At 41.5% G+C, this 27,334-nt stretch overlaps 1 protein-coding gene across 1 annotated transcript in view; it reads right to left on the bottom strand.

The window, feature by feature from the left end:
* The window catches only part of LOC149321886 (organic cation/carnitine transporter 2-like), a 46,419-nt gene that overhangs the window by 13,471 nt on the left and 5,614 nt on the right, over window positions 1-27,334 (bottom strand). Inside the window, exons 3-9 of the mRNA XM_089530722.1 lie at window positions 25,262-25,296; window positions 23,500-23,516; window positions 17,159-17,169; window positions 15,020-15,123; window positions 12,626-12,780; window positions 9,627-9,798; window positions 95-221 (exon numbers count right to left, since the gene is read on the bottom strand). Of these exons, the coding sequence (XP_089386848.1) occupies window positions 95-221; window positions 9,627-9,798; window positions 12,626-12,780; window positions 15,020-15,123; window positions 17,159-17,169; window positions 23,500-23,516; window positions 25,262-25,296 (621 nt within the window). The remainder of the gene's footprint in view (window positions 1-94; window positions 222-9,626; window positions 9,799-12,625; window positions 12,781-15,019; window positions 15,124-17,158; window positions 17,170-23,499; window positions 23,517-25,261; window positions 25,297-27,334) is intronic.

Genomic DNA, 27,334 nt, shown 5'->3' with positions numbered 1-27,334 from the left:
GGCTTTATTACATATGGCAGAATGTTTGAATGGATGCTACTGTATCCAAACACAGGAATCTGGCTCAACAGATACACTACACATGCAAATTTACCTCAGAAGGGTCAAATATTACTTCTGGAGCTGTAACACCATTCATTTGAGCAGCCTTCCGAATGATGTCTTCTGCTTCCTGGATCCTTCCTTTAGAGAGCAGCCATCGAGGGGATTCCGGTATTAACCTGCAGGGTTCAAATACAAATTCAATAGAGTAGACAGAGTTATAAAATCATACAGGAAGAAATGGTGAACATGTTAGAGTCACAGGCCTACATTCTCTATCAGACATTAATATGTTGTCAATTAAGATGGTACCAAGAGATTTCAGTGTAGGCACAGGCCATTCCTTCTTGGCCACAAAGAACAAACGGCAATAAAAGACAAATAATAAATTTTCTACTACATTCACAACTGAAAAGTAACTTCCCTTAAGATCAAGCTTTCTCTGATATAATTTTTACCATCTTTACCTGAAAAAGAAGCCAGCGAAACTTGCATGATGCATTTTCTCCATTTTGGCTGGCCAATAAAGTCATCATCTTTTTGTTGTATTTTGCTGTAAGGTTAACATGGCTACCCTAGATACGTTTCCAGGGTTATAAAATCTTCATCCCACACAGATCACTGTGATCATAAAGACTTTTAACTATAATACTACAGTTTGTTTTTATGCTTCTGAGTGAATGCTAATGTAATTAGCAACAAGATAGCCTACTATTGGAGCAACAGTTATTTGTATAGCTACCATATATACGTGACTATAAGTTGAAGAATTTATGCCCAAAAATTGACCCTAAAAACCTAGGTTGACTTATATACTGGTCAATACAGTAATACTGCTTAGAAAGGGCATGAAAGAAACACTACCCTATGTGTTTCAGCAATGATTTTTCAAAGTAACTTCCCTTGAAATCAAGGAGTGCGTATATGTGTGTATGTGGGTGTGAAAGACGTAATCCCTTTCTCAATCCAATGTTAAAACCTTTTCTTTCCATCCTCCGGATCTCCTTCCCCACCAAATACCCTATTTCATTTCCCTCCCTTCCCAATTTGATGTTAAAAGCTTCTCTCCCCACCAAACATCCCATTTAATGCCACTTCCCTTCTCCATGGGATGTTAAAACTTTCTCCTCCAGCACCTAGGAAGCGGTGTTAAGTGATCGGGAGAGGTCCAGAGAAGGAGGCGGGAAGGAAGTGTTGTTTTCCCCTTTACAATCTTTGTTATATGTCCCTAAGTTCTACCCTCGATTTATCCATGGGTCATAACAAAAGCCATGATTTTGGCTCTAAAAACTTCCCTCGACTTATACATGAAGTCAGCTTGTACACGAAGTCAGCTTGTACGCGAGTATACAGTATATGGTAGTTGTCATGCCCTTGTTGATATATGTACAGTGCAACAATGTAATTATAACCAGTTATAACATATTTATCAGTATAAACAAAATATATCTCTGTAAAGGAGCAACAGTTCATATGTAACTACAAAGTTTATAGAAGAAAGTGCCATCCCTCCTTCTGTATTTATGTTTGTAGGAGATTGTGCATAATCCTTTAGCCAACCATTGTATTAAGGCATCCAAACCATGGAGATAAATCTTTCTTCCAAGGAGTAGCTTTTGAGTGAACTCTGGCATAAAAAAAGAGATGCCTACCAAGAAAGCCAGTAATCAGCAAAGTATGCATGGAATTCAAAGCTATTACAGTGGGCCCTCCTTATCCACGGACTTGCCATCCATGGATTTGAGCATCCACGGATGGCAAGCCTGTGGGGGGGGGCAGGCAAGGAGAAGGAAGAGGAGGAGAAAGGGGTGGCACAGTGCAAGCCAGAAGGTAGAGGAGGAAGAGGAAGGCAAGGCAAGGAGAGAAGAAGCAAAGCGCAAGGCGGGAGGAGGATGAGGAGTAAGGTGAGATGAGGCATGACATGAGGTGGGAGGAGACGAAGGAGAAGGAGGAGGAAGCAGTGGTGAGGAAGAAATGATGGTGGTGGCAGGAACAGGAGGAGGAGGAGGAGGAGGAGGAGGAGGAGGAGGAGACAGTTCTTCCAGAGTGCCATAGTCTTCAATGGTGGCACGGACACATGGGATTTGAGCATCCACAGATTTTGGTATCTGTGGGGGGATCCGGAAAGGATCCCCCATGGATATCAAGGGCCCACTGTAATAAGGTAGATCTGTGGTGGTGAAACTTTTAGAGTGCCCAAACTGCAACCCAAAACCCACTTATTTATCATAGAACCATAGAGTTGGAAGAGACCACATGGGACTTCCAGTCCAACCTCCTGCCATGCAGGAACAGCAAATGCCATGTTCCTCTAGCTTTCTAGTAACAAACTTTGGTGAACTCTGTGCTGGGGCGACAGAGCACATATGCATAGAGAGGGCTCTCAGTGCCCACCCTGGCACCTGTGCCATATGTTCACCACTACTGAGGCAGATCATAACAATATGAAAATATAAAAGGGAATAAGGAATGAATATTATGAAAGGATACCATGCCATACAACATGTAGAAAATAGTTTATGCCTACAAAGTAAATAATCTGGTGCAAAATGAAATACCATCAGATACAAAAGGATCTGTCAGGACTTAATGAAAGATTTGTGCCTTTTATGCCATAACTGATTATCCTGCAGACCACTGGGCACATTAAAAACCTCCTCTAAAGGCCTAGGGCAGTGTGCTGAAAAGGTCTGAGTGGTTTGAGTGTGGGACTATGTCTCCAAGTGACCTGGCTATGATCCCCAGTTGTGGAAACACACTCTCTCAGCCTCAGAAGGCGGCAATGGCAAACCTACTCTTGCCAAGAAATCTTGCCAAGAAGACCCCATTATAGATTTACCTTTGGTTCACTACATGCTGTATACAACTTTAAGGCACACAACAATAAAGAAGGCTGGAAAGACTATGGACCAAGTTTTTGGCAGCACGGAGAGATGCAGTGGAAAGTCCTGGGTGTTCCAGACTGTTCAAGAATTAAAACACAATACTATAGAGTGATCAACAAGAGCCACAAAAGTGCATAAATCCTGAGATAGATAGATACATTTACTACTTATAGCTTGGTGGCTTTAACTCCCAAAACTGTTGCTGGTGGATGCCTTTTCTATTCCTTGGCTGTTAACCTGTGGGTTTAAGAATTTTACCTACGAATCCAGCACTACAATCATACTTTTAAAAAAACCCACCTCAGCTCCCACGATTCCATAGGATGAAGCTACAGCACTTAAAGTGGTGCCAAAATGCATAATTTCTACAGTGTAGATGTGCCCTATGTCAACAATTAACTACCTGTATATACTCGACTATAAGTTGACCTCATTATAAGTTGAGGGCAGGTTTTGGAGCCAAAATTATGGATTTTGATATGATCTGTGGATAAGTTGAGGGTAAAACTTAGGGGCATGTAACAAAAGCTAAAAAGGATTCTTCCAGGACAGATTATGCTCTTGCCTTTCACCAGGGGGTGGTTCCCTTTTCTATAAGAGCACTTGGTACAGGAGTTACTTTGACCATGGATGTCAACGCAGGTTTTTGGAGTCAATTTTTGACTCAAATTTCTAGACTTATGCAGGAGTATATACAGTAAGCCAATGTGCTGAGGTGGATTAACCATGTACTTCTGACAATTAATAATGTCCTAAGACTAAAGAAATTAAACTGAGTTCCAGAGCAGGAAATTGAAAAAAGATAAAAATCCTGTTAATGAACCCACCCCTGTTTTTAAACAAGGGACCAACAGCGCCACCTTGTGGAGTACTTTTTAAGCAGCTCAGATTTTGCAGAATTGTGATGAATTTTCAAAAGAAAGAAAAGTTAGCAATTGTTCTATTAAAGATTATAACCTATTTTTTTTTAAAAAAATGTACTGTTCATAGTACAGTAACTTTCTGTTCATATGCAGTACCTCAGAAGTAATAAGTCAACACTTCCTAAGTCTATGTCCTTGTATGCTGCACCTGCTTTGATTTACATTGTTGTGCAGGTGTTCTTGTTTGTGAATTCCACATCTCCATGTGTGTATCTTCAACATGGGAGAAATATATAAACATACACTGCACATTTGAACAGTATATTCATTTTTGCTTTAAAAAAAGAAAAAGAAAAAGCATTACAATGGTAATGCCTGAATATGAATAATAAACAGGACACATCAATTAGCCCACAATCTTTATGTAAAAGGCTGTATTAGAAAGAAAATGTATGAGTAAGATTGTGTGACCACCAGGTTACACAGGCTTCTCCACCTGTCTTACAATATATAGTTTGAGGCTTCTCTTCCAGATCTATCTCTTCAGCCCCTGGTTCTCCCACTGGTCCCAGTTTTCTCCTAAATACAGTGGACCCTTGTTATATGCTGGGGTTTGATTCCAAGATCCCCCATGTATAACAAAATCCGTGGATGCTCAAGTCCCATTAAATATAATGATATAGCAAAATGGTGTCCCTTATAAAAAATGGAAAATCAAGGTTTGATATTTGAAATTTATATTTTTTGAACATTTTCAAACCATGGATGTTTGAATCTGTGTATAAAGAATCCATGTATAAGACTGTACACCCTTTTACTAAGGGTTCATTCCCACTTACAGTATAGTCTGAATCCCAACCTGGCTCCGTTCCATGTTGATAATCGAATTTAAAAGATCCTCCGTTTCCATTATAAAGCAGGTATTTTTCTTACTAGGAGCGAAATTGCTTTATTTTGCCCTGAAAGTCGTCCCCATTTGCACCGCTCATCTGCCAATCATTGTGGCAGACAACAGTGCAGGGAGCCAGACGGCAGTGGGGCAACAGCAGTGGCACAGGGAGCCAGGCGGCAGCAGGGCAAGTGGCGGCGATGTGGGGAGCCAGGCAGCACCAGAATAAGTGGCGGCCTGCTTCGGAGGAATCAGGGTCGAGGGGTCTCTCCTTGGTTCCTCTCCTCCCTTCCTGAAGCAGGCTGGTCAGGGCCGGGGGCCTGGTGCAAGGAGGAGGAAGAGGAAGAATGAGGCAGCAGGAGGAGGATGGCAACAGGGCAAGGCAAAGCTGGGGAAGAGAGAAAAGCAGGGGACACATTTTTAAAAAAATATATAAAACTAACTGCAAAAGCAATAGATTGGGTGTGTGTGTGTGCCATCTCTGGGGAGGGATGGGACACACACACCCCTCTTCCATTTGTCCCTCCCCTCAGAAATAATCGATTCTGATCTAGGGATCGCATCAAAATCGACTTTTCCCAAAAGAACCTCTAAAAAAGTGCTATCAAAATAACCCAGGCTTTTTGTGTTTGCTCTGCTTTATTCCCACTGGAATCAATCCAATGAAGATCAGAATCAATTTCCAGTGGGAACTAGGGGCATATAGATTGAATCAAGATTCAGAGCTTATTGTAGTGGGACTGAGCCCTTAGTGACTCAAGCCACTCCTTTGTGAACAAGAAGAAAAATAATTTTTATTTACAGACAGAACTTAAGATTTTTTGGCAGTTGGTTCTCATCTCAAGGCTTGTTGTTACAATGTGCACATTACCTATCATTTCACAGATAGGCTTGCTAAAAACCCTGACATTAGCATGGCGAAAGCAATTGAATAGAGAAATACTTGCAACTGTTGATTTTATTGTCACTATAGTAACATACCATCTATGACACTATACTAAATGAGTATATGCATGCTTATAAACAAAGTTGAGTTTGTTTGTTTTAAGACAAACTTCTGACTGTGTGAATTCATAGCAATAAAAGCACAGGGAACATGCTACCATACACAGATTTAAAGGTTATAGGAGAAGGACACTGGGGGACCCTAACCCTTAAACATTTAGGAACAGTGTATTAAAGGTGGACATTGGGCCACTGTCATTCACGAGGAGTATTCAGATGTTTCTGAGGTAAAAGGCATCCTCAAACCATTGCCAGGAAGAGCCTTTTGACAGTCTCTTAAACCCCATACAGACAGGCCAAAATAAAGCTGCTTCGGGCCACTTTAGAGGTATGCTGTTTCAATGGTGCATGTGTCCTAAGAGTCTGGAAGCTGCACCAAAGTTGAGCTCCAGTCCTTAGGACTGGATTGTTGCTTTGGCATGGATTCCGGACTCTTAGGACACATGCATCATTTAAACAGTATACCTCCAAAGTGGGCCAACGCAGCTTTATTTTGGCCTGTCTCTATGGGGTCTTAGAAAACAAACTCATTAGATGAAATAAATTAAAAGCTGTATTCCAAAACATATTAGGACTTCTCTAAATATGTGCAGTATTTTTAGTTCAGTTATTCCCCCCCCCCTTCTGCCTGCCTTTCTGACTACTGCAAGTGAGGTAATGGTGCTTTATGCTCCACTATTGTGCTTCTCTCGCCCCATGTTAAATCAAGGGTTTTAGGAAGCCTATCTGTGGCAAAGTGGAATGTTCACAACAAGCAACCAGAGACAGGCTGGCAAAAAAGATGGGGACCTCCTGCCTGATGAGCGGCTATAAAAAGGGGATGGGGAGCCGTTAAGAGTTAGTTGAGTGTGTCATGAACTGCCAGGAGTGCCATTAGAAGGAAAGAGATTGGCTTTAATGGAATTCAGATTCCCATGCAAGGAGGAAAATATTTAATAGGACAAATAGTCCAGTGATATTAGATGAGTGTGTCCTGTGCTTGGTGAAATGAAGAGCTAGTTAAAGAGGGCTCATAACCACTTTGTTCTGGGGGACTGTGACTTGTGAAAAGAGCTAGACTTTCATAGGATTTATACAGCTTCTGAACTGCAGCGCGACTGCACCATATACAGTCTCGTCATACGTGGACTTGATGTCACATGGATGGGGCACCCTAATAAGATGAATGGAGCACCTGCCTGTGGCATCAAATAAATGGGGCTTAATAATAATAATAATTTGTTTTATTTATATACCGCTATTCCAAAGATCATAGCGGTGAACAGCAAGTAAGCTAATTAGCAAGTAAGCTAATTTGCCCCCAACAGTCTGGGTACTCATTTTAGCGACCTTGGAAGGATGCAAGCCTGAGTCGAGCTTGGGCCCTTTGCTGGTCTTGAACTCGCAACCTTGTGGTTTTGAGCGAATGGCTGCAGTACAGGCATTTAACCACTGCGCCACCAGGGCTTGATCACACACGGGATTTGCCTTACGCGGGGGAGGGGTCTGGATCCCCGCATAAGGTGAGGGCACACTGTAATCTCTTCTGCCTATTTACTTCTTTAACAGAATTTAATTCTGCCAAGTGACGCTGCACTGAAACCTCAGCTAAACATAATCTGTCTTCATCTCTCTTAACTAACCTCTGACTGGCACTTCCCTCAACTGACTCCTCCCCTGTATAGCTACTCCTCTCACAGCAGCAACTCCCCTACAGCCAGCCAGAACCAGGATTGGCTGTTGAGAAATCAAGTCTGCCTAGGCTCATCACATAGACTTCCAAAGAATACCAAAAACTGTTGCTTACGTTTAGATGGAGTATGGAAAGAATCAAAAATACATACCAGACATGATAGCTCTGGTCTGTTACAGACTGCCAAAACAAAGCTGCTTCGGGTCTCTTTGGAGGTATGCTGTTTAAATGATGCATGGGTCCTAAGAGTCCGGAGGTTGCGCCAAAGCCACACTCCATTCCTAAGAACTGGAGTGCAGCTTTGGTGCAGCTTCCGGATTCTTAGGATGCATACATCATTTAAACAGCATGCCTCCAAAGAGACCCGAAGCAGCTTTATTTTGGCAGTCTGTAACAGGCCTCTGATACACATCAAATAAACACTGAATGATCTAGATAATGATCTTTATTATGGTAAAACTGGTACCAAATGCTTGCTGTCACAATCAAGCAAGGAATAAAATTAGCCTAATTTGAATTAGTATTGGAAGAGGTCAGAATAATCATGTTTGGCCAGTACTTCTGTCAGTTCAGAAGCTGGTTCTGTGCTCCTGATCTTTCCATTTAAAACACTGCTGCATTTTTTTTGTCAGAATTTTCTTCTAAATTTGTATGTCTACAATTACACAGCATGCATGTGGCTAGTTTGCTCTCTATGGAAATCTCATATTTTATATAGTTAGAACTTAGTCAGAAGACTGCCAATGAATGCCAGGTATCATCTCTGAGTATTCCTTGCCCTATGAAATTCATAGGGTTGCCAAAAGTCAACAGGAGATTTGAAGACTCACACATGGCAAACTTATCACAGTGTTTCCTTGGCAAGATTTGTTCAGAGGGGGTTTGTCTTTGTCTTCCCCTAAGGCTGAGAGAGTGTGCCTTACCAAGCTCACCCAGTAGGTTTCCATGGCTGACTGGAGACTTGACTCTGATCTCCAGAGTGATAGTTCAATACTCAAACCACTGCACTACACTGGTGTAAAACTATATACAATTATTTAAAGTCCCTCATATAACTAATTGGATGTACTGCCTGCTCATATGCCAAGACTTGGAAAAATCAAAGTTTTGCACTACAACTTAATCCCCTCCCACCCTGCCATCCCCTTTCCATTTTATGTCTTAATTAGAAAGTAAGTCTGAGGGCAGGAAATTATTTTGTTCTTTTACTTTTAAAGTACCATGTACAGTGATGGCAATATATAAATTGATGATGATGATGATGATGATGATGATGATGATGATGATGATGATGAGCTATATATTCATAATAGAATAGTTATTTATTCTTCATGAGCTTCACAATCCAGGTCACTTTAGTCATTTGGAGGGAACATAGCCAACAGTTGGGGCCAATGAATAATCAATTAACACAAAATAGTTGCTATTTCTGTAAAATAACTTATTAGGGCTTATTAAATGTTATGAGTTACAACTCTAATACTCATTAAGTTAACAATGAGTTACATTATTAAAGGGACATTAACAATGTTAGACAAGCAGATGCCACCATTGCTACTAACAGAAAATAACAAAGCCTGGGAATGACTTCGGGTGAAAGGTTAAAGAAGAAAATGGAAAAGCAGGATAACAGGTAAATACTAAGAAAATAAGAATAACTACAGAAGACTTACAGAACTTTAAAGTGGATGATGAAGACACTTTGGCCCAGTCATTAATCAAAATAGAGATCGTGGTCAAGAAATCAGAAAAAGACCAAGATTTGGAAGGGGAACTCTGAAGGAGCTGGGTAAGATCCTCAAACAGAAAGACAAATAATTAAATATCAAAGTCATAATCATCCCTGCCATGGTAGTTCTGATTTCTGAGTATAATTGTGAAAACTGGACAGTGAAGAAATTCAATTCATCTGAAATATGGTGCTGGAGGATTGTTGTACAGATACTATGGATTGACAAAAGACAAATAAATGGACCTGAGAGGACATCAAGCCTGAATTCTTACTAGAAATGACTACATTGATGTGATCATACTTTGTACATGTCATGAGATGACATGACACATTGTCAAAGATTATAATGTTCAGTAAAAAGCAGGAAAAGAGGAAGAACACATTATAGATGGATTGATTCAAAGAAGGAAGCCTCAGCCACGAGTGTGTAAGACCCGAGTAGGGCTGTTAATGACTAAGGTTCTTGGAGATCTCTCATTCACAGGATCCGCAGAAGTCAAAGCTGACTGGATGGCAAATAACAGTAACAATTACTCACCACCACAGGGGAATGTACAGCAGCCCTGGCAGACTAAGAGCCAACTGCAGCATCCGCCAATCTCTGATGAAGTAAGCACACAGTGGCAGCAACATGTATCCAAAGGCATAAAACAGACAAACACCTAATGTGCAGTATATAACACGGATTGTTTTGCCGAGAATTTCAGTGCCTGTTAAAACAAATGAATATTTATTAGCACTTTAATTTTTTAAAAAGTACTTATTTTACTTTATATATAAGACCTCTTGAGATTAAAAAGCAGATATGTCAGGCAATTATGACTTCTTAGAAATAAAAAGTCATTTCTGTACCTGCATTAAGAAAATAATTTGGGGTTTTAGTAATAAGTGAGATTATCAGGAGCGACGTAGTGATTATTTTTGAGTACTAATAATCTCCTTTCCTGCCAATAAGTACTTTATAATGATGTCTAAAATTATGGGACTGGAAGCTGTGATATGTGAATAGTTCATAGATATGGTTTAGTCATCAATATGGTATATTGGTGAAATTTGCATTGGCCACTGGCTACACAATAAAATGATTAGTCAATTAACTATTATAGGCTGTAACAATAGATATTTTAGGCTAAGGGTGGGCAACATGCAATGCTCCAGGTGTTGTTGGACTGCAATTTCCATCAGCCCTAAATAGCCTTGTTAATGGTGAAGAATGCTGAAAATTTCAGTTTAACACCATCTGGAGGGACACAATTTGCTTACTTCTGTTATAGGCTAACATTGTAGTTTGGAACAAATTAGACCCGTTTAAATATATCTGAACGTATCCCTTTCCAGAAAAAAAAATCTATAATAATAATAACAGCAGATGCATGTCTATTTGTCACAGCCATAGCTCCAAAACAATGAAAACCTAAGCCCTCTCCAGATGGGCCATTTTGTACGTACTCCGTACGTACTAGGGTTGCCTGGGGGCGTCTTTTTTAGATGCCCGCAACCCTAGTACGTATGGAGTATGTACAAAATGGTGGCACCCTGTTCACACGGGTGCCGCAATTTTGACGTAACGGCCACGTGTGTCCAAACGGTGCGGTGCAGCCGTTACGTTGTGGCGCCCTTTCAGCGGCGCCAAAAGGAGCTCCATTTTGGAGCTCCTTTGGTGTGTGTATCACTGGCGCAGCCTTTAAACAGCTGCGCCAGCAATACAGAGAGAATGTCAGAGCTATGGCTGTGACAAATAGACACGCATCTGCTGTTACTATTATTATAGATTTTTTTTTCTGGAAAGGGATACGTTCAGATATATTTAATCGGGTCTAATTTGTTCCTAACTACAATGTTAGCCTATAACAGAAGCGGCCCCTTTCTCCCTTTCCCTGATGCTGTTGGGGTGTCCTTGGGGCATTTTGCCACTTCCCCACGGCCTGGAAAAGCAGCGGATCAGGGCCTCTGGGGCTGCTGCTGTGGTAGTTGAGGCCCCGATCCATCGGGGAAAGGGGTGGGCTGCGCAAGGGAGCCACGCGGTTTGTCTGCTGCGGCTCCCTCGTGCAGCAAACCAGGGTGGCGGGAGACCACCCTCTTTGGGCGATCTGTATCCTGTCCCAGATATCCCAAATACAAGGATTCCAGGGGTGTACACATAGGGGATACTCGTTTTTGAAAATATACTGGCCAGAATCCTATTGATTACTCTCAATTAGAGGCAGATCCACTGAATGACTGGTAAAACAAAAGGCATAGGTAAATCTTACTGTTTGAATGGTCTACTCTAGCTGGCAATAAAAATAGGCTTTAGCTCATTAAGTAGCTTTGGTTAAATTAAACATATCTGTGCATTTGTAACCAGAACTAGCATCTTCTGTCATTGGGTGGCAGGGGTCCCTAAACTCTACATATTTTTGGAGCAGGTACTGTTTAAACTCAGAGAGGAGCAGTCCAAGAGGAGCTGTCTCTGTCCTCTCCAGCTGTGGCATAGTCTCTGCCACAATATGGATTGTGCAGACCAGCACCATCCCACCAGACCTTTCTAGAGGTGTCAGTGAGGTCATGACTTCACTCAGGTGGAGCTAGACTTAATGTATCTAATCTTGATAGCTGCATTTTGCTTGAAGGAGTTGGTGTATCAAACTAAAGATTGATACCTAAGTTAAGGCTTTCCACTAGCACTTCTGTTAGCACAAAACTGAAAAATATGCTGTAGATGCATTTATGGATTTCTGTGTTATGTTTAGTTTGCCTCTAAGGCTGTTTAACTCCCATTCAGTTCAACTGAATTTAAGCAATCTATGTGAAAGACCACAGGCATTAAGGCATAGTATAGGTGGCATATCACAATGGTCTTGAAGTCTCATAGCAGCCTGTCCCCTTGCATGTGTTCTAGGAATATGTTGGGCTGAATGAGAGGTTACTGAGTGCTTTCCTTAATCCAATTCAAACCATGTTCTGAGCCCTGCTTAGTATACATTGCATAAGATAAGAGCTTGTGTGCCTTACAGTGAGCAAAGGGAAAGCACAGAATGAAACTAATGGAGATATACGTATCTAGACCTCTGTCCCCAATCCATAATAACCCAGTATGCCATAAGAAAGGAGAGGCTGGGCTTCTATTGGGCCTTGTTTGCCAGATGCAAGGGAACCGTCCAATTAAAAAGATTGTATGTACAGCGCTGTGTAAATTTACAGCGCTTTATAAATAAAGGTTAATAATAATAATAATAAGTGCTTTTCGCACATGAAACTGGGTGGTGACCTTAGTCTATAAGGTAACAAATCATGCTAGAAAGTCTTGCATACAAAGTCTATATACAAAGTCTATATGCTGAACACAGAGCTGAGAATGGAACACAGCAAGATAAATATATTTTTATGTTAATGATACATTTTTACTTTTACCTCATTTTTTTAAAAAAAATTAAACTATGTTCTGTTTAGCAATGTAGGGACTCCTACTTAGAATTCAGGAAGAACAAAATTAAAATGCTACTCATTGAGAAAGCAAGCAACGATAATGAGAATATCTGTTAAAGGGTCACATACCAAGTACAAATGCAGCCACATAATTAGAGATTTGCCCCATTCCAACAATGAGAAAGAGGATGGAAAACATCTCCCAGCTTGTTGAGAAGACCTGGAGGAAGCCAAAGCCAGCTTGGACTCCCATGGTTACAAACAGCACGTTCTTTCTACCAAATCTAACATCAGACAAAGATTAAAAAAATAAATCAGAAAACTATTAAACAGAATTTATAAAGACATTAAAAACATAGATACTCATTAGTGAATAAGAGTCAGCGTAGTGTAGTAGTTTGAGCTCAGATGATGACTTTGGAGGCCAAGCTTTGAATCCCTGCTTGGTCACGGAATCCCAGAGTGACCTTGGGCAAGTCACTCTCTCTCAGCCTCAGAGGAAGGCAATGGTAAATCCCCTCTAAACAAATCTTGCCAAGAAGATCCCATGATAAGCTCACCTTAGGATTGCCATAGCTACAGGGTCTCCACAAGTTGGATATAACTTGACGATACAAGAACAACAACAACAACAGCTATTAATGCATATATATTTCCCCCACAAATAGAGCCCAATTTTATATGCATGAAGAAAGTAGGGAAGCATTCCCACTTCTAAACTTCTTAAATAGAAGTTAGAGTAACAGTCTCCATTCATGACTGAAACATGCATGTTTATGAAGATTAAGATCTCTGAATTTTCATCTTGTGTCTTGGTCCAGCATATTCCCTCTTAACTCTGTCTTCTCTCTTCATTATTTCTTACCAAACAGAAATAAGTTAACAATACTAGTATTAATCTATTTCCATAAGGATTATTGAAGGGAGGAAAGTGGTGAGACTGGACAGAGAAAGATACCAAATATATTTTTAAGTTCTTTGACTGGTGGACAAGGAGATTCTATGAGGGCCAATCATTTTGGAGCATGACACTGCTTTTCATGAGTTTCCTCAACTAGTTCCTATTCAGCTATTAAGGGTGTTTGGCTGGGGAATCTTTGGCTCCCCAGCCATTGCTGAACCCCAGTTCTTATCAGGCATAGTCATCTTGGTTGACAGTGAGGAATGGTCAGAGAACAGCTCATCAGCAGCTACAGAACTGATTTCTTCCCAACCCAGAATTACGCTCAGGCAATGAATAGATCAAGTTGCATTCACCCATTGAGCCTATACTGTTCTAGCTAGTAGCACAATTTTAGAGGTGAAAGGCAGAGGAAGGGACTAAGCAAGCTTCTTCTCATTTCCTGAGCTGAAGGGAAGCTAGCAGCTGACTTTTCATCCTGAGCAGCCAATGGTTTTCACTTGCCCATGAGGGATTTTTATTGGCCAGCACAATCCTTAACCTACACCTGTTTTTGTGGTCCTGTGTGGCAAGGACAAGAGAGGTCTCATTTTCCAACCAACTACTCTTAGATGTGGGTTATAAATAGAAGATATTTCTTCCCTTCCAGACATTTCAAACAGTTCATGCTGCACATGGCACCAGACACAGTCACTGCCCATAGGCTTGAAAGTCTAAAGGATATATGGCAACATCAGAGGTAAGTGAGGTAAAGAGCATGGAGAAAACAGACACTCTGGAATTTATCACATGGGAGGAATTTCTCTTAATTTCAAATGAAAAGAAAGTGGGGCCAGAATGCATTCACATGAATTCACTAGTTCAGCAAATTTACGTGAATGCGAATTGCATTCGAACTGGCTTCCCATTGCCCAAAAATAACATGCCATTGCCCGAATTTGCATGTGGCAGTCTATCATGCAATAACACAAACCCTATGATTGCTCTCGGACTAATTTCCCATTGCTCGAAATTGCGTATGGCAGTCTATCACGCAATAACGTTAAACCCCATGATTGCGTTCAGATTGCCATTGGATTATACTTCCAATTTCCCTTGTCTGATAAACTCTTCTGTAGGAATCTCTGGTTTAAACTCCTCCCGAGTCATTAAATTCAGTGGACTACCCTGGGCAAGTCAACATCTCTCTGAATATACTGTTTTACAAGATTGTTCCTCTGGATGCAACTCTTTTCTCCTAATACTTTAATCTATTTGAAAATGTATTTTAAAAGGATTTGCTAATGAGAAACAGTCAATATCAGGGTTGACTGTTGCTATCTAGATTATTAGGTAGCTCTTGGGGACTTCTGAAAACATGCTTGCTATGCCAGTTTGTTAGAGATATACAACATACATCACTGCAGCAAATCCAAACAAAGGGGAAAAAAAACAAACAGGAAAAACTCAATGTCTTAGCAGATTTACTAAGCAGATACATATGTATGTATAAAAGATGTAACAAATTTACTATAGTTGTTTATGCTGGGGTTGCATAGTAATTATTAATAAATTGCAAAATGCATTTAATTTTAAGAGTGGTGTATTAAAACAGATGCAGAACTGTAATATATGCGCTTTACTTGTCTGAGAGTTGTCCAGATACGAAGGATCCAATCAGGACGCCCACAAAAAATAAAGAGGTAGTTAGGGGTGTTTTCCAGCTGTTCTCACAGACAAGATCCCACTGCAAGAGAAATTAGAGGTTTTAAATTGCATGCTATAAAAATACTCAATTCTCTCAAATAATCAAGGAATCATCTATTAGAGTGGACTCTTGGATAATCAAGCAAGGTTATCGATGAACCACAATTCAGTGTTTTGATCTAAAAGCCATTTCCCTAAATTCCTGCTCAGGCCAATACAAAGAAAAATCCCATATCAGTGTCAACATTTTTAGAGGTTTTCAAATGGAAGATGAACAATTCTAAAATAGACACAAGCAAACACAATGTCTACCTTCTTTGGTCTGGTACCTAGTACATTCACCAGAATAACAAGAAGTAAATTGTTAATAGTGATCAATAACAGATAGTGCACTTCTGTACAAAACTACTCATACACAAGTCCCACTTAATTAAATAAGGCTTTCAGCTAAATGGGTATAAGACTGCGGCCTAAACATATAAAAAGTGTCCTATTCCTGTAGCTTTTAGTATGTGCCCAGTGTGGCCATTAATATTCAAGTTGTCCACCACTGGTATAATTCTCTGAGTCATCAATATCTAATCAGATTATACTTCTTAAAAACATAGCAACACAGCGATGTATCCAAAACATTTTTCATATGTATAAACTTCATTTTCCAAGGCTACTACCATGATGTCTTCTAGAAACAGCCCTGGAAAACCAAGAGCTGTGAAACTAAATGAGATGCATCTTGTAAATTGACAACCAATTAATGCAGATTAAACATTCAGAATGTTTCAGTTAATTAATGCACAGCTTGCCACTCCAGCTACACAGGTGCAAGTTTTCCAGAGAGGCTATGGTCAAAGTTATCACAGAGTGGGATGTGTTACATTTTGTTTGGACTGGAAAATTACAGAAGCAATATGTCAGATGAGTGGTCTAACCTACAGGGATTCTTATAGAGAAGACTTGTTTCTCAGATTACAGAGCTGGCAGTTTCAGAGTAAGAGAACATGGTCTTCATATCAACAATCTATTCTATACTACACAAAGACAAACTGTTACATGTATCAAATAAAGGCTGCTTCAAAAGACAGGGGAATGCCAGTGCCATGGGGCCTGGAGCCACTTTTTTGACCATAGGATCCTAGGTGGGTTTCACAGACCTCTAAAAATCTTGCAGTGGCTGGAAGTACATTTCTGTCTTTGGGGGAAAAAGGTAATTTTAAAAAAATGTTAAATAGCAGAGAGGGACTTTGCAAACTTTTAAAAATGTGAATGGTTTCTAAAAGCTTCCAGAATAAAAATGAGAATAAAAATTTGAGAATAAAAATTGTGAGTATTCTTACAGTGGGGTGGGTCACCAACAGCCAAACTGAGGACCCAAAGGTTGGTTTTGAAGCTTTTGGCCCTTCCAAACTCCTGGTACTGGCCCTTTTTTAGCCAAAATAAGGTTGATTTGTTTTTCCCGGAAGCTTCTAGAAACCATTCGCATTTATAGAAGTTTGCAAAGTTTCAAATTTGGGACCCTGCTTAAGCTTTGTGATCTTTGCCGGGACTTAGCTGGCAGACTGGAGCTTCATTGATGCTCCTGCTTTCTTTTATCAAACAAGTTGAGAGGAGGTAGCAGTTCAAGTTCAGGTTCATCTTTTACAGTCACAGACCAGCACAGGTAAAAACAGGGTACAGAATATAAGAGGGTAATAGTAAAAACAAAGTAAGAACACAGATTAAAAACAGTATTTAAAATATCCTTTTAAAACCCAGCGTGGTGGGGCAAGATTAATACTAGCCTAGTGCGGTGGTCATTGCTTGACAGATTTAATACACAGATGCATAGAATCTGGCAACGCTATGTGTTATATCTGAATTGATGTCTGAAAGCAGCAAAGAAATGTAAAATTGACTGGTATGTCCTTGATGTTTATACATTAGAGGTAAGATATAGTTGAGGTGGATGAGCACTGGAGTAGTGCATGCTCTGCTATCTCTATTTCACCAGAGTCACAGGGGCACAGTCTGTCTGACAAGGAGATTTTCTTGTATCAGCCTTCAAGAACAGCTGAAGGACCCTGCTTAAGCTTTATGACCTTTGCTGGGACTTAGCTGACAGGTTGGAACTGCATTGCTGCTCCTGCTTTCTATTATCACACAAGCTAAGTGAAGAGGTAGCAGAAGGAACAATGTGTGTGGTGGGGGGGGTGGGGTGGACACCAAGCTGTGGGGGAATCATAGAGTTGGAAGAGACTGCAAGGCCATCCAATCCAACCCCCTGCCCTGCAGGAAATCTCAATTAAACATCCCTGACAGATGGCCATCTAGCCTCTGTTTCAAGACCTCCAAGGAGGGAAGACATGTCTCTGGGGAAGGAGGAGGAGGAGTATCTGGGGCTGATTCTTGGAAAGGGTCCTTTATCTTGGAGTGGCTCCTGTAGTTAAAATCTCTCCCTTTGCACATCCATGCCTGTCTCCAGTCCAGAGCAAGTGGACTCTGTGAACCTCCAGCACACACACACCAGCTATACCCCTCTTTGCCCCAATGAAGGATTGAGAGTCCTTCCTTGCCAGGAAGAACCTTCTCCCTTTGCACATGTTCATCTTGGGAGCAGCAACCAAATAGCTGGCAAAGCAGTGAGAAAGCTCTTGCATGCAATGGATTTTACTGAAAGGGCAGCATGGGAGAAAGGCTTCTCAGTTACTGGTCATCCACTTGCCGGTATGCTGCTTCCAGGGTGATCAGCTGCAAAGGTAGCAGTGAGCGATTAGCCAGTCAAACAGTGACCAAAGAACCTCTTGCCCAAGCTGATCTTTGGTACAAGACCAGCACAGGCAAGAAGCTTCTCAGTTGCTGCTCAGGGGCTGTTCCCTTGGTGATCGGGTACAAAGGGACCTAGATTGTTTGTTTTGAATTTGCACTTATAACAGTAGACCTAACATCAAGAAATACACATGGGGGGAGCACTAGGGCTGTCACCCCAGAGGAAAGGGTTCAGTAGCCAGAAAAGGTTTAGGGACCAGTGCTCTAAAATGTGGCCGGGGGGGGGGGGGCACCAACAGTATCAGTGTCTCTTTGGTATGTTATGGGAAATTATTAGCTCAAAAGGAGGCCTAAGAGAGGTGAATAGATTAATGATATTTTTCACCTATGTATACCAGTACTAACTGCAGAGTAACTCTGGTTTCAATGAATACAGTTTTATTTAGAAATGTGCAAAGGTGTAAAGGTGTACACCCAACGTACAAACCACTACACTATGTTGGCTCCTTAATTTTAAAATAGTGCCCCACTTTTTTTTTAAAGTGCACAAAACCTACATTTTCCTGATTAAATATTGACTAGAGACTGTGAATTTTTGTTAATGGTGTTATCAATCTTCTTGAAAGCTGCTAATTTAAAATGATAGTCTCAGTTCATATTTATTGATAAATAAAGGTTTGCTTCCATTTTTAAATGCATGTCTTCATATGACATTAAAATACAAGAAGTTTCATTTGTCTTAACTTTGTACTTAAGCAGTAACTCTCCTTAGCCATTGAAGAAGAGATCATTGAAGAAGTGATCTGTTTCTTTCAGCAAGATCAAATACAGTCATCCAACATTACTGTGTACTATGGAAGATATAAGGACTACAACAAAGTACAGGAAACTTGACTTTCACAAGAGTAGGCAGCCACTCAGCGCCTTCCCAGAGACCTTTGGTAATACAGTGGACCCTTGTTATTCGCTGGGGTCTGGTTCCAGGAACCCTCATGAATAACAAAATCTGTGTATGCTCAAGTCCTATTAAATACAATGGCATAGCAAAATGGTGTCCCTTATATAAAATGGAAAAATCAAGATTTGATACTTGAAATTTATACTTTTTAAAAAATATTTTCAAGCCGTGGATGCTCAAATCCATGTATAAAAAATCCGTGGATAAGGAGGGCTAACTGTACAAGCCCTTCAGTACTCACAAATAGCAAGGGGAAAGAACCTGAGCCACTACTGACACCATCACACACTTTTTTTCATTCAGTACGTCTTAGGGAAGGAGGCACAGAAATGCAATTCTAGTACAGTGTGCCATCGGTATCTGCTGGGGATTGTTTCTACAACCCCACCCCATCCCCCGGCTACCAAAATCCATGGATGCTCAAGTCCCATTATATATAATAGTGTAGTAAAATAGTCTCCTCTAATTAAAACTGCAAAATCGAGGTTTGCTTTTCAGAGGAAAATGCTTTTTGGAATATTTTCAAGCGTAAATGGTTGAATCTGTGGATGCAGAATCCACAGATACAGAGGGCCAACGGTATTTCCAAATCTCACTCCCTGAGCAGAGAAAATGAGTGAATCTGGATATGAAAGTGAGTCTGCTTCAAAGCCAAACATTTTCCCTAGCTATCATAAAAGGCTAAATCTGAGGCAAAGGTCACCTTGACTAACTGGCAAAAGAAGGTAAGTCAGGCAGTCAAGCAGAAGACCAATTGGCAAGGCTATGCCAACAGATTAGAGTTGAACAAAGGTAAAATAGAAAGTAGGTGAAAGGCTACAAATGTTATACAATTACTACAGGAAATGTAAACACACCACATTTAAAAGTTCAGACATGCCAATTACATCCAACTACAAGGAGCAAAGGGAGATCAGCATTCTGCCAAACCCGTGGGCTCTTTCACATGACAGGTTCTTAGCTTTATAAAATCATTGCCTTTCCAACATAAATGGCAACTAAAACTGTAATGAACTTTCAACACATAACTGATGTTTTGCTGTGTATTCTCTTTTGCTCAAACCAGTGGGAAGGAGCATACATTTTGGCATTATTCCTAGACAGATGGCAGAAATGTACTTCCCTTTCTGGCCAAACCATCCCCCTCCCCATTCCAAAACACACGACAGCACATTTGGGCATTGAACATGGCTTTACTTAACATGGCAATCTCTTGCATATTTCAGAGGCTTATTGCATAACCAAACTCTTTGGGTTTCACATTGAACATGGGTTCACATAGCTATGCATATTGAACATGTCAAGGTGGTTTCACAAGAAGTGGATTTGCCCTCGGGTTCAACTGTACTTCTCAGAAGTGTGTACTTGGTCAAGGGACTGTGGTTTTTCTTCACTGTGCATGAGTTTGTAAAAATCACCTCCGCCTTGGCACGCTTCCCCTCCACGCACTCCAGCGGCAGGCAGGCAGCCACCTCCGCCTCCTCCTCTGCCTCTATAGCAGGGGCGAGTGTGTGCTGCCGCCGGCCGGGACCACCCACCTCCTCTTCCGCCTCCACCTTGCGTGCTTCTGCACGACCGCGCTGGGCACTTGCCTTGGCCCCGGCTGGCGGCAGAGCACACTTGCCCCTGCTTGCGCGCCTGCGTGCGGGGCTATAGAGGCAGCTCGGGCAGGCCCTCCGCCTCCTCCTCCTCTGCCTCCGCCCGAGCTGGCTGCCGGCGGGGGCCAAAGTAAGCACCCAGTGCGGTCATGCAGAAGCGGCCATAAGCAGGGCGCACACGGGGGCGGAGGAGGAGGCGGAGGTGAATGGCCGTCCGGCTGCATGAGCAGCTGCGGCCATACACAGGGCACGCGCGGGGGTGGAGGAGGTGGGTGGCTGCGGGCGGGGCAGTCCTGCTTTTGGTGGGAAACCGGACCGGGATTGGGCCAGGACCGCCAAAAGCGGGATTGCCCCACCTGCAGGCGGGATATGGCATCCCTAATCATATCCCATGTTCCAAGGCCAAGCTGCTAGCAGTGAAAATAGATTCTGGGACTGGAATCTGTTGAAACCATGTTTGAATTCAGCTGTAACTACAAATTGAAACTCAGTCCAGAAAAACAGAGGTGCTCCTGGTCAGTTGTAAGGCAGATGAAGGAATAGAGACTTTGCCTATGCTGGAAAGGGTTACACTCCCCTGCAATCTCAGGCTCACAGCTTGGGTGTGCTCCTGGGCTCAACTCTGGGCCTGGATGCCCAGGTTTCAGCAGTGGCCAGAAGTGCATTTGCCCAGCTGAAACTTGTGTGCCAGCTACTCGTTTCTTGAGATGTCATATCTGCCTATGATGACACATGCCTTGATTACATCCTGCTTTGACTTCTGTAACTAACGCTATGTGGGGCTGCCGTTGGAAACTGTTTAGAAACTCCAGGGGTGCAGTTAGAATGCGGACTAGGGCGAGTTACAAGGAGCATATAGTAAAATGGTGCCCCTTGTATAAAATGGCAAAATCAAGGTTTCTTATTTGGAATTTATACTTTCTGGGATGTTTTCAAGCCGTGGTTGCTTGAATCCGTGGATACGGAGGGACAAGTGTATTTGTGAGCTTGAGCCTCTTTGAAATTAGTTTTTTCTTCGGTTTTGCACTACTTGTTACAACTTTACTGGTATATTCTTATGTGGGCTTATTGAGATCCTAAGTAGACAGCCAAGCCTGTGCTATCTGTCCCAGGTCAATCCTTGGACAGGCATGGTGACAAGCAGGTGTTTACACACTTGCCTGCTGCAGCACCATGTACCCTGCTGCAGTGCCATGCACTGTTGCATGCCCTGTACCTGCCTCTTCCATCATGTCTGCTGAGAAGACCCTTGTTGTAGACTGTAAGGGCAGAAAGAAGGTGCCTAGGTACACCCATATGGCCAGGCACCCTCATCCAATGTTACAGGCTGTGATGGGATATTTTGAGCAGATGTGATGGCACAGGCAAATACATGACGCACAAAGCCGTCAGGTCTGCTGGATGTCATTGCAGAGTTTCCTAGAAACTTTGGCGGGTTATAGACCGCCGCTTTGAGGCGGTCTGCTGCCGCCGCCGTTTGTTCCATAAGGGAGCCGTCGCAGCCAAACCGCGCGGCTCCGTTACGGAGCAAAAAAGAAGCTCCAAAATGGAGCTTCTTCTTGCGGCGCCCTAATGACGTCGCGAGGCGCCGGGGCGCATTCGCGACGTCATTAGCACCGCGACACGTTCGGACACACAGCGTCCGATACGTAAAGATGGAGGCGCCCGTATGAACAGGGCGCCGCCATCCTGTACGTATTCTATACGTACTAGGGTTAGGGGGATGCGGAAGCACCGCCCCTTCCTAACCCTAGTACATATAGAATACGTACTAAATGGCGGTCTGTAACCCGCCAGTGTTGCAAACAGCTGTGTTTTTTTAAAAACTGGCTTAAGGCCCCTTTGGGCCAAGGTCAGACCAGATCCACATCTACTCTGCCTGATCCCAGCCCAGGGCTAATGGCCTGCATCATCCAGAGAGGATGATGTGAGGCCAGGGGGAGCATGGACTTTTTGGCCCATGCATACAGGCCCCATTCTGTTTAGTCACATATTAGTTCTTGATACGTTACTACAGGATTTCAGATTTAGATATGCTGCCTTCTCTTATCAAAACAATTGTTTTAGGCTGCAATCTTGTGCACACCTACCAGGGATGATGCTCCACTAAACAGAATGGAATTTAGTTCTCAGTATTGGATCAATTTATATTAATTCATTTACTGTGTTATTTTAGTCCTGCATTAGAAATATAGATGCTCATTCTATGAATTCTTATAGTAATTCACATGATCAGGATTTAGATGTTGCCATTTCACGAAATATTACAGATGAAAATATGAATAGCACATAGTCATAGCTAATCAGAAGATTTGGGGAAATTCCATATGCTGAAGGCTTTTTAAAGATATGAGTATCAGTTCCCTGATACAGTGTGTTAAAGGGAACTAACACACAATAACTTCATCCTTACAAAGGCTTGCCTCACCCTATCTGCCTTGAAGCATTGTGCCCTTTGTCCCAGTTTTTCAACAGTTTACTTACCTGAAATGGTAGCTGTAAAAGAACAATAAAATGTAGCAAGATAAGAAACCTGTGTCATCAACTCTGACTTAATGCAGATTAAAAGTAACTGATAAAAATAAATAACACTATACCAGCTTCCAAGGAGATATGTTATGTAGAACTTCATTTCATGAAACGGTGCTGTAGGGTCAAGGATTTTCAGAGAGGGCTATGTATTCCAGTAAAAGCATCTGAGGAAGTAAACTGAAGTCTATGAAGCTCATGCTGCCAACTTCTTTCTTTCAGTTAGTGTCAAAGGTAATATAAGATCTCTCTCCAAATTGATTCTAACACAGCTATACTTTGTATTCTGGTATAGCTTAGCTTTTTTTTTCTGGCTTGTCATGCAGCCTTCACAAGACATCATCATCTTGTTTATATGCCAAAATTAAGTTGTTCTTGGTGTCTGTTGTTGCTGTGTGTCTTCACGTCATTTCCAACTTATGCTGACCTTAAGGCAAACCTATCATGGGGTTTTCCTAGCAAGATTTGGACAGAGGAGGTTTGCTGAGGCTGAGAGCATGTGACTTGCCCAAGGTCATCCAGTGGGTTTCACGGCAAATCTGGGAATTGAACACTGGTCTCCAGAGTCATAGTCTAATGCTCAAACCACTACACCATTCTGGTTTTCTTTTTGTCCTAATGCTTTCTTTAACAACAATTAAAAAAACTGTTTGTATTCCCTCTGTATTTTATGGGCACTAGTTGCCTGTAGAATTTTATATTTTTGAGGCATGTGGGGATCAAAGAGATAGCCAGATGCAAAGGAAGACACACTTCCATAAACTGCAAGTCTGGACACAGCCACTGAAAAACTCCTTTGATCTGTAATAACAATAATATTAATAATAATTCCACCTTTCCTCAAGGCTTCAGGCGGGGCACAGCATGTTAAAATAGAAAACACAATTAAAAACACATAAACCCACAGTTAAAAAACAATACTATAAACCCATTAAAATGCACCCATAAGAGTAAAATAAAAAAGTCACAATTTACAATTGACTGCATAGGCCTGCCAGAAGAGATTTGTCTTTAATGCTGTTTTGAATGCAGTCAGCATTTTTAGCTGTTGTACCTCTTCTGGCAGGCCATTCCACAGTCTGGGGGCAGGAGACAAAAAGGTTCTCTGGGAAACTGTTGCCAGTTGGAACAAACATTTCCCAGAGGACCTGAGTGTACAGGGCAGAAAGCGATCCCATAGGTAAACCTGGGCCCAACCCACTCCCTTCAAACAGTGCAGGCACTTGGAAGGATATCATTGTGTGAGTAGGCTTGTGTTGATGAAAGCTTGGATTTTCAGCTGCCCAGGTCCAAGTCATTTAGCACAAAGGCAAGTCCTAACAACATTCTGGTCTGTACCTGTAAGCACACCAGGAGCCCACACAGTTACTTAAGCACTAGAAAGATATTCCCTTATCACCTTGGTCCAAATTAGCAACAAAGCAGTTGCATTTTTAATTAAATGTAGTTTCTCAATAGTCATTAAATGTAAGCCCATATACAGTATTGTGTTTAGGAGTAACTGAATCTGTAATGGATAACAGAGAGAATGGATAACTTTGACCAAACTACCTTGCTCCAGGATAGATTGTAAACTATTCTCAGCTAGTGAAATCTACTCTTTGCTGCAGAGGTCCCCTGAGCCACAGATAACAAAGCTAAATTTAGCACTACTCTGAAAATGCTTATTTGTTCCTTTGAGCTTAACAGAAAGAATCTTTCAGGTATTTCCCAGTAATATCTTCTGAAATTGGTCAGTCAGGCAGGAGTGAAGGCCTCAAAGAGATGGTCCAAAAGGGCCGCCATCAGGCCAATCTGGGGGTGGAGGGTACACATGCTGCATGCTCCCCGGTTGCTCAGAAGCTGTGCCAAGGCCACTAAATGTGGCACAAAACTGGCAACGAAGGGAGTGGTTTCTTACTGCTCCTTTTTGTGGCCCATTCAGGACTGGGGTAGCAGGTGCCCTCGGAACCGCAGCATCAGGTTGCTGTGGTCCCAGAGTGATAGCGGCCTCTGGTCACTCCTTCTGACTCATCTACTTCGCTCCCACAATAATCATAATACAGTGCCTCTAGTTCCTATACCAGAAACCAATCCCAAAAATTACTGTACAATACTATAATTGCTGGTATTAACCATCTGCAAAAGTTCAAAACAATTAATAGAGTTGCACATTCCTGGCACAGGTGATCAACCAAGATAGCTTTAGTAACAAAACAAAACCTGAAATCAGATTATGTCTACAGATAGTGTAATCAATGCCTGAAGCTATAGGGTACCCACCCATTCAAACAACTTGCTCAAGAAGGGAATACGTGTGACACATGAACAAATATTTCTTTCAGATCCAAGGACAACTCTTCAGGAGTAACCTCATAATCCTATCCTTCAAAGCCCTGTGGCCACCCTGTTTTGAAAGGAGGTATTCACTTCTTCTTGGAACCAGTCAGCCACTCAATCCCTTTCTAATGTTATGAAAAAGAAAAGCAAGCATACAGCTCACATTTCATTAAGTACTTTGTCCATTTCTACAAATTCCATCAACTATTAAAAAGGTACAAGGAGGATGGTGCTCTCTCTCTCTCTCTCACTCACACACACACACACACACACAGAGTTAAATGTCCGATATTTCAGATTGTATTTAGGAGTGAGGTCTTGAGCCTGAAAAAGCCAAGGACTACTGTTTAATAGTTCAGTTGGAATTAATCAAAATGTTATGTATAAAGCTGTAAACACTAGAGCTAAATGTATGTTGTTGCCAGCTTGGATTTCAACAATTTTCAAACAAGTAGTAGTGTTGCTGCAGTCTTGCAGCAGACTGCATCCAAAGACGTAGGTTTCTATTCATTAAAGCTCATGCAAATTTTTTAAAAAACCAACACAGTTACTCTTAAAGGTGCTGCCACATCCCTCCCCCCTTCCTTCTTTTTAAATTTTAAATAATACTTTAGTAAACTTTTTTAAAGAACAGGCATGCTGCCTTTGGATCAGAACTATCCAGTTTGCATATCATCTCATTAAAATCTATCAGTATGAACTGCATACTATGTACTTTACAGTGAATTTCAAGAATGATTAGTTCACAAACATAACAGTTCCTGAGCCAGATTCCATCCAGGCAATTTCAGAACTTGCTGTGTTCAGTATGATTATTGCACATTCTTGCCTGAAACCAGAGAAGCAAAGGGTGAGCAAGGTTCAAGCATTTTGCTACATGATCTTTCTTTCTTTCTTTTCTTTTCTTTTTAACCTGTACACAATTAATGGATCTCAGTCAGCAATACAGGTTCCAAACATCCTTATGACTGTGAAAGCATCTCCATGTACTGCAACACCATTTAAAAGCATGATGGACTGTGCAGGAGAACAGCAACAAACTTTGTTTAATCAGTTCAAATCTCCCTTGAAAGAAGCATGAATGGAAGGAAGTAGATTTCAAAGGCCTGAAAACAGGATATGAAAAATGTCCTGTGTCAGCATCAACAACAAAATAACTTCAAAGGGATTTTTAGAGTAAAGTATTGACCTTGGACAAGTCACACGCTCTCAGCCTGAGGGAAAGGCAATGGCAAACCTACTCTGATCAAAGTATTGCCGAGAAAACCCCATGATAGGCTTGCCCTAGGGACACCATAAGTCAGAACCAGCTTGAAAACACATAACACATGAATACTGCACTTTTAATGGCTCAAAAGACAAGGCAAGCTTCTTAACCACAAGAGTTCCAGATCTCCTTTGGGGAACTTCTCCTTATCTTTGCTGAGCCTAATTTAACCGGTTCTGAATTTGACAAATGACAGTGTGAGAGCAGGGTACCAGCAAGTGTACATCATTAATGTGATCAGGCTCATAAACCCTTTTCCTTGGGTTTTGAATTACAATAATTGTGTCTACAGAATCATATTGCATAAAATTAGCAGATGAGAGTTTTGAATGACACAGCTTTAGAAATAGCACTAAAAAACAACAACAACATACCTATCAATATCCAAATGAGATTTATGAATTCTGGTTCTGGACACACTTCCAGCCCAAGAGTCTAAATTCCTCTAATACAACTTCTCAAACACATTTTACATTCTGTTCTTTATATCTAGTCTGTAACATGTAGCTTCATTGATACTTCTGTTATACTCTTAGGCCAGCAGCTTATTCAAATCTCTTTCTCCTCTTCTGTCGTACCTCTCCTTTTTACTACTTATTCAATTATGCATGCCTTATTGCATCCCATGATAAAAAAATGAATACACCTTCATGATCTGCTTTAACTCGCATTTTAATGTTGTCCTAATTTGAATCTTCTCATCTCTGTTCCCCCTTTCCAACACTTACATCAACTAGCTTGCCTAATCAACAAGAAGAAACCTTGGGTGCATCTATGCTAGATAAATATTGCAGTTTTACACCACTTCAAGTGCCGTAGCTCCATCCTATGGAATCCT

This window comes from Sceloporus occidentalis, unplaced genomic scaffold, assembly GCF_023333645.1.
Source record: "Sceloporus occidentalis isolate IW3139 unplaced genomic scaffold, rSceOcc1.0.p SCAF_1, whole genome shotgun sequence".
NCBI lineage: Eukaryota > Metazoa > Chordata > Lepidosauria > Squamata > Phrynosomatidae > Sceloporus > Sceloporus occidentalis.
The sequence above is the reverse complement of the archived record's forward strand: the minus strand, read 5'-3'. Positions and strand labels throughout refer to the sequence as shown.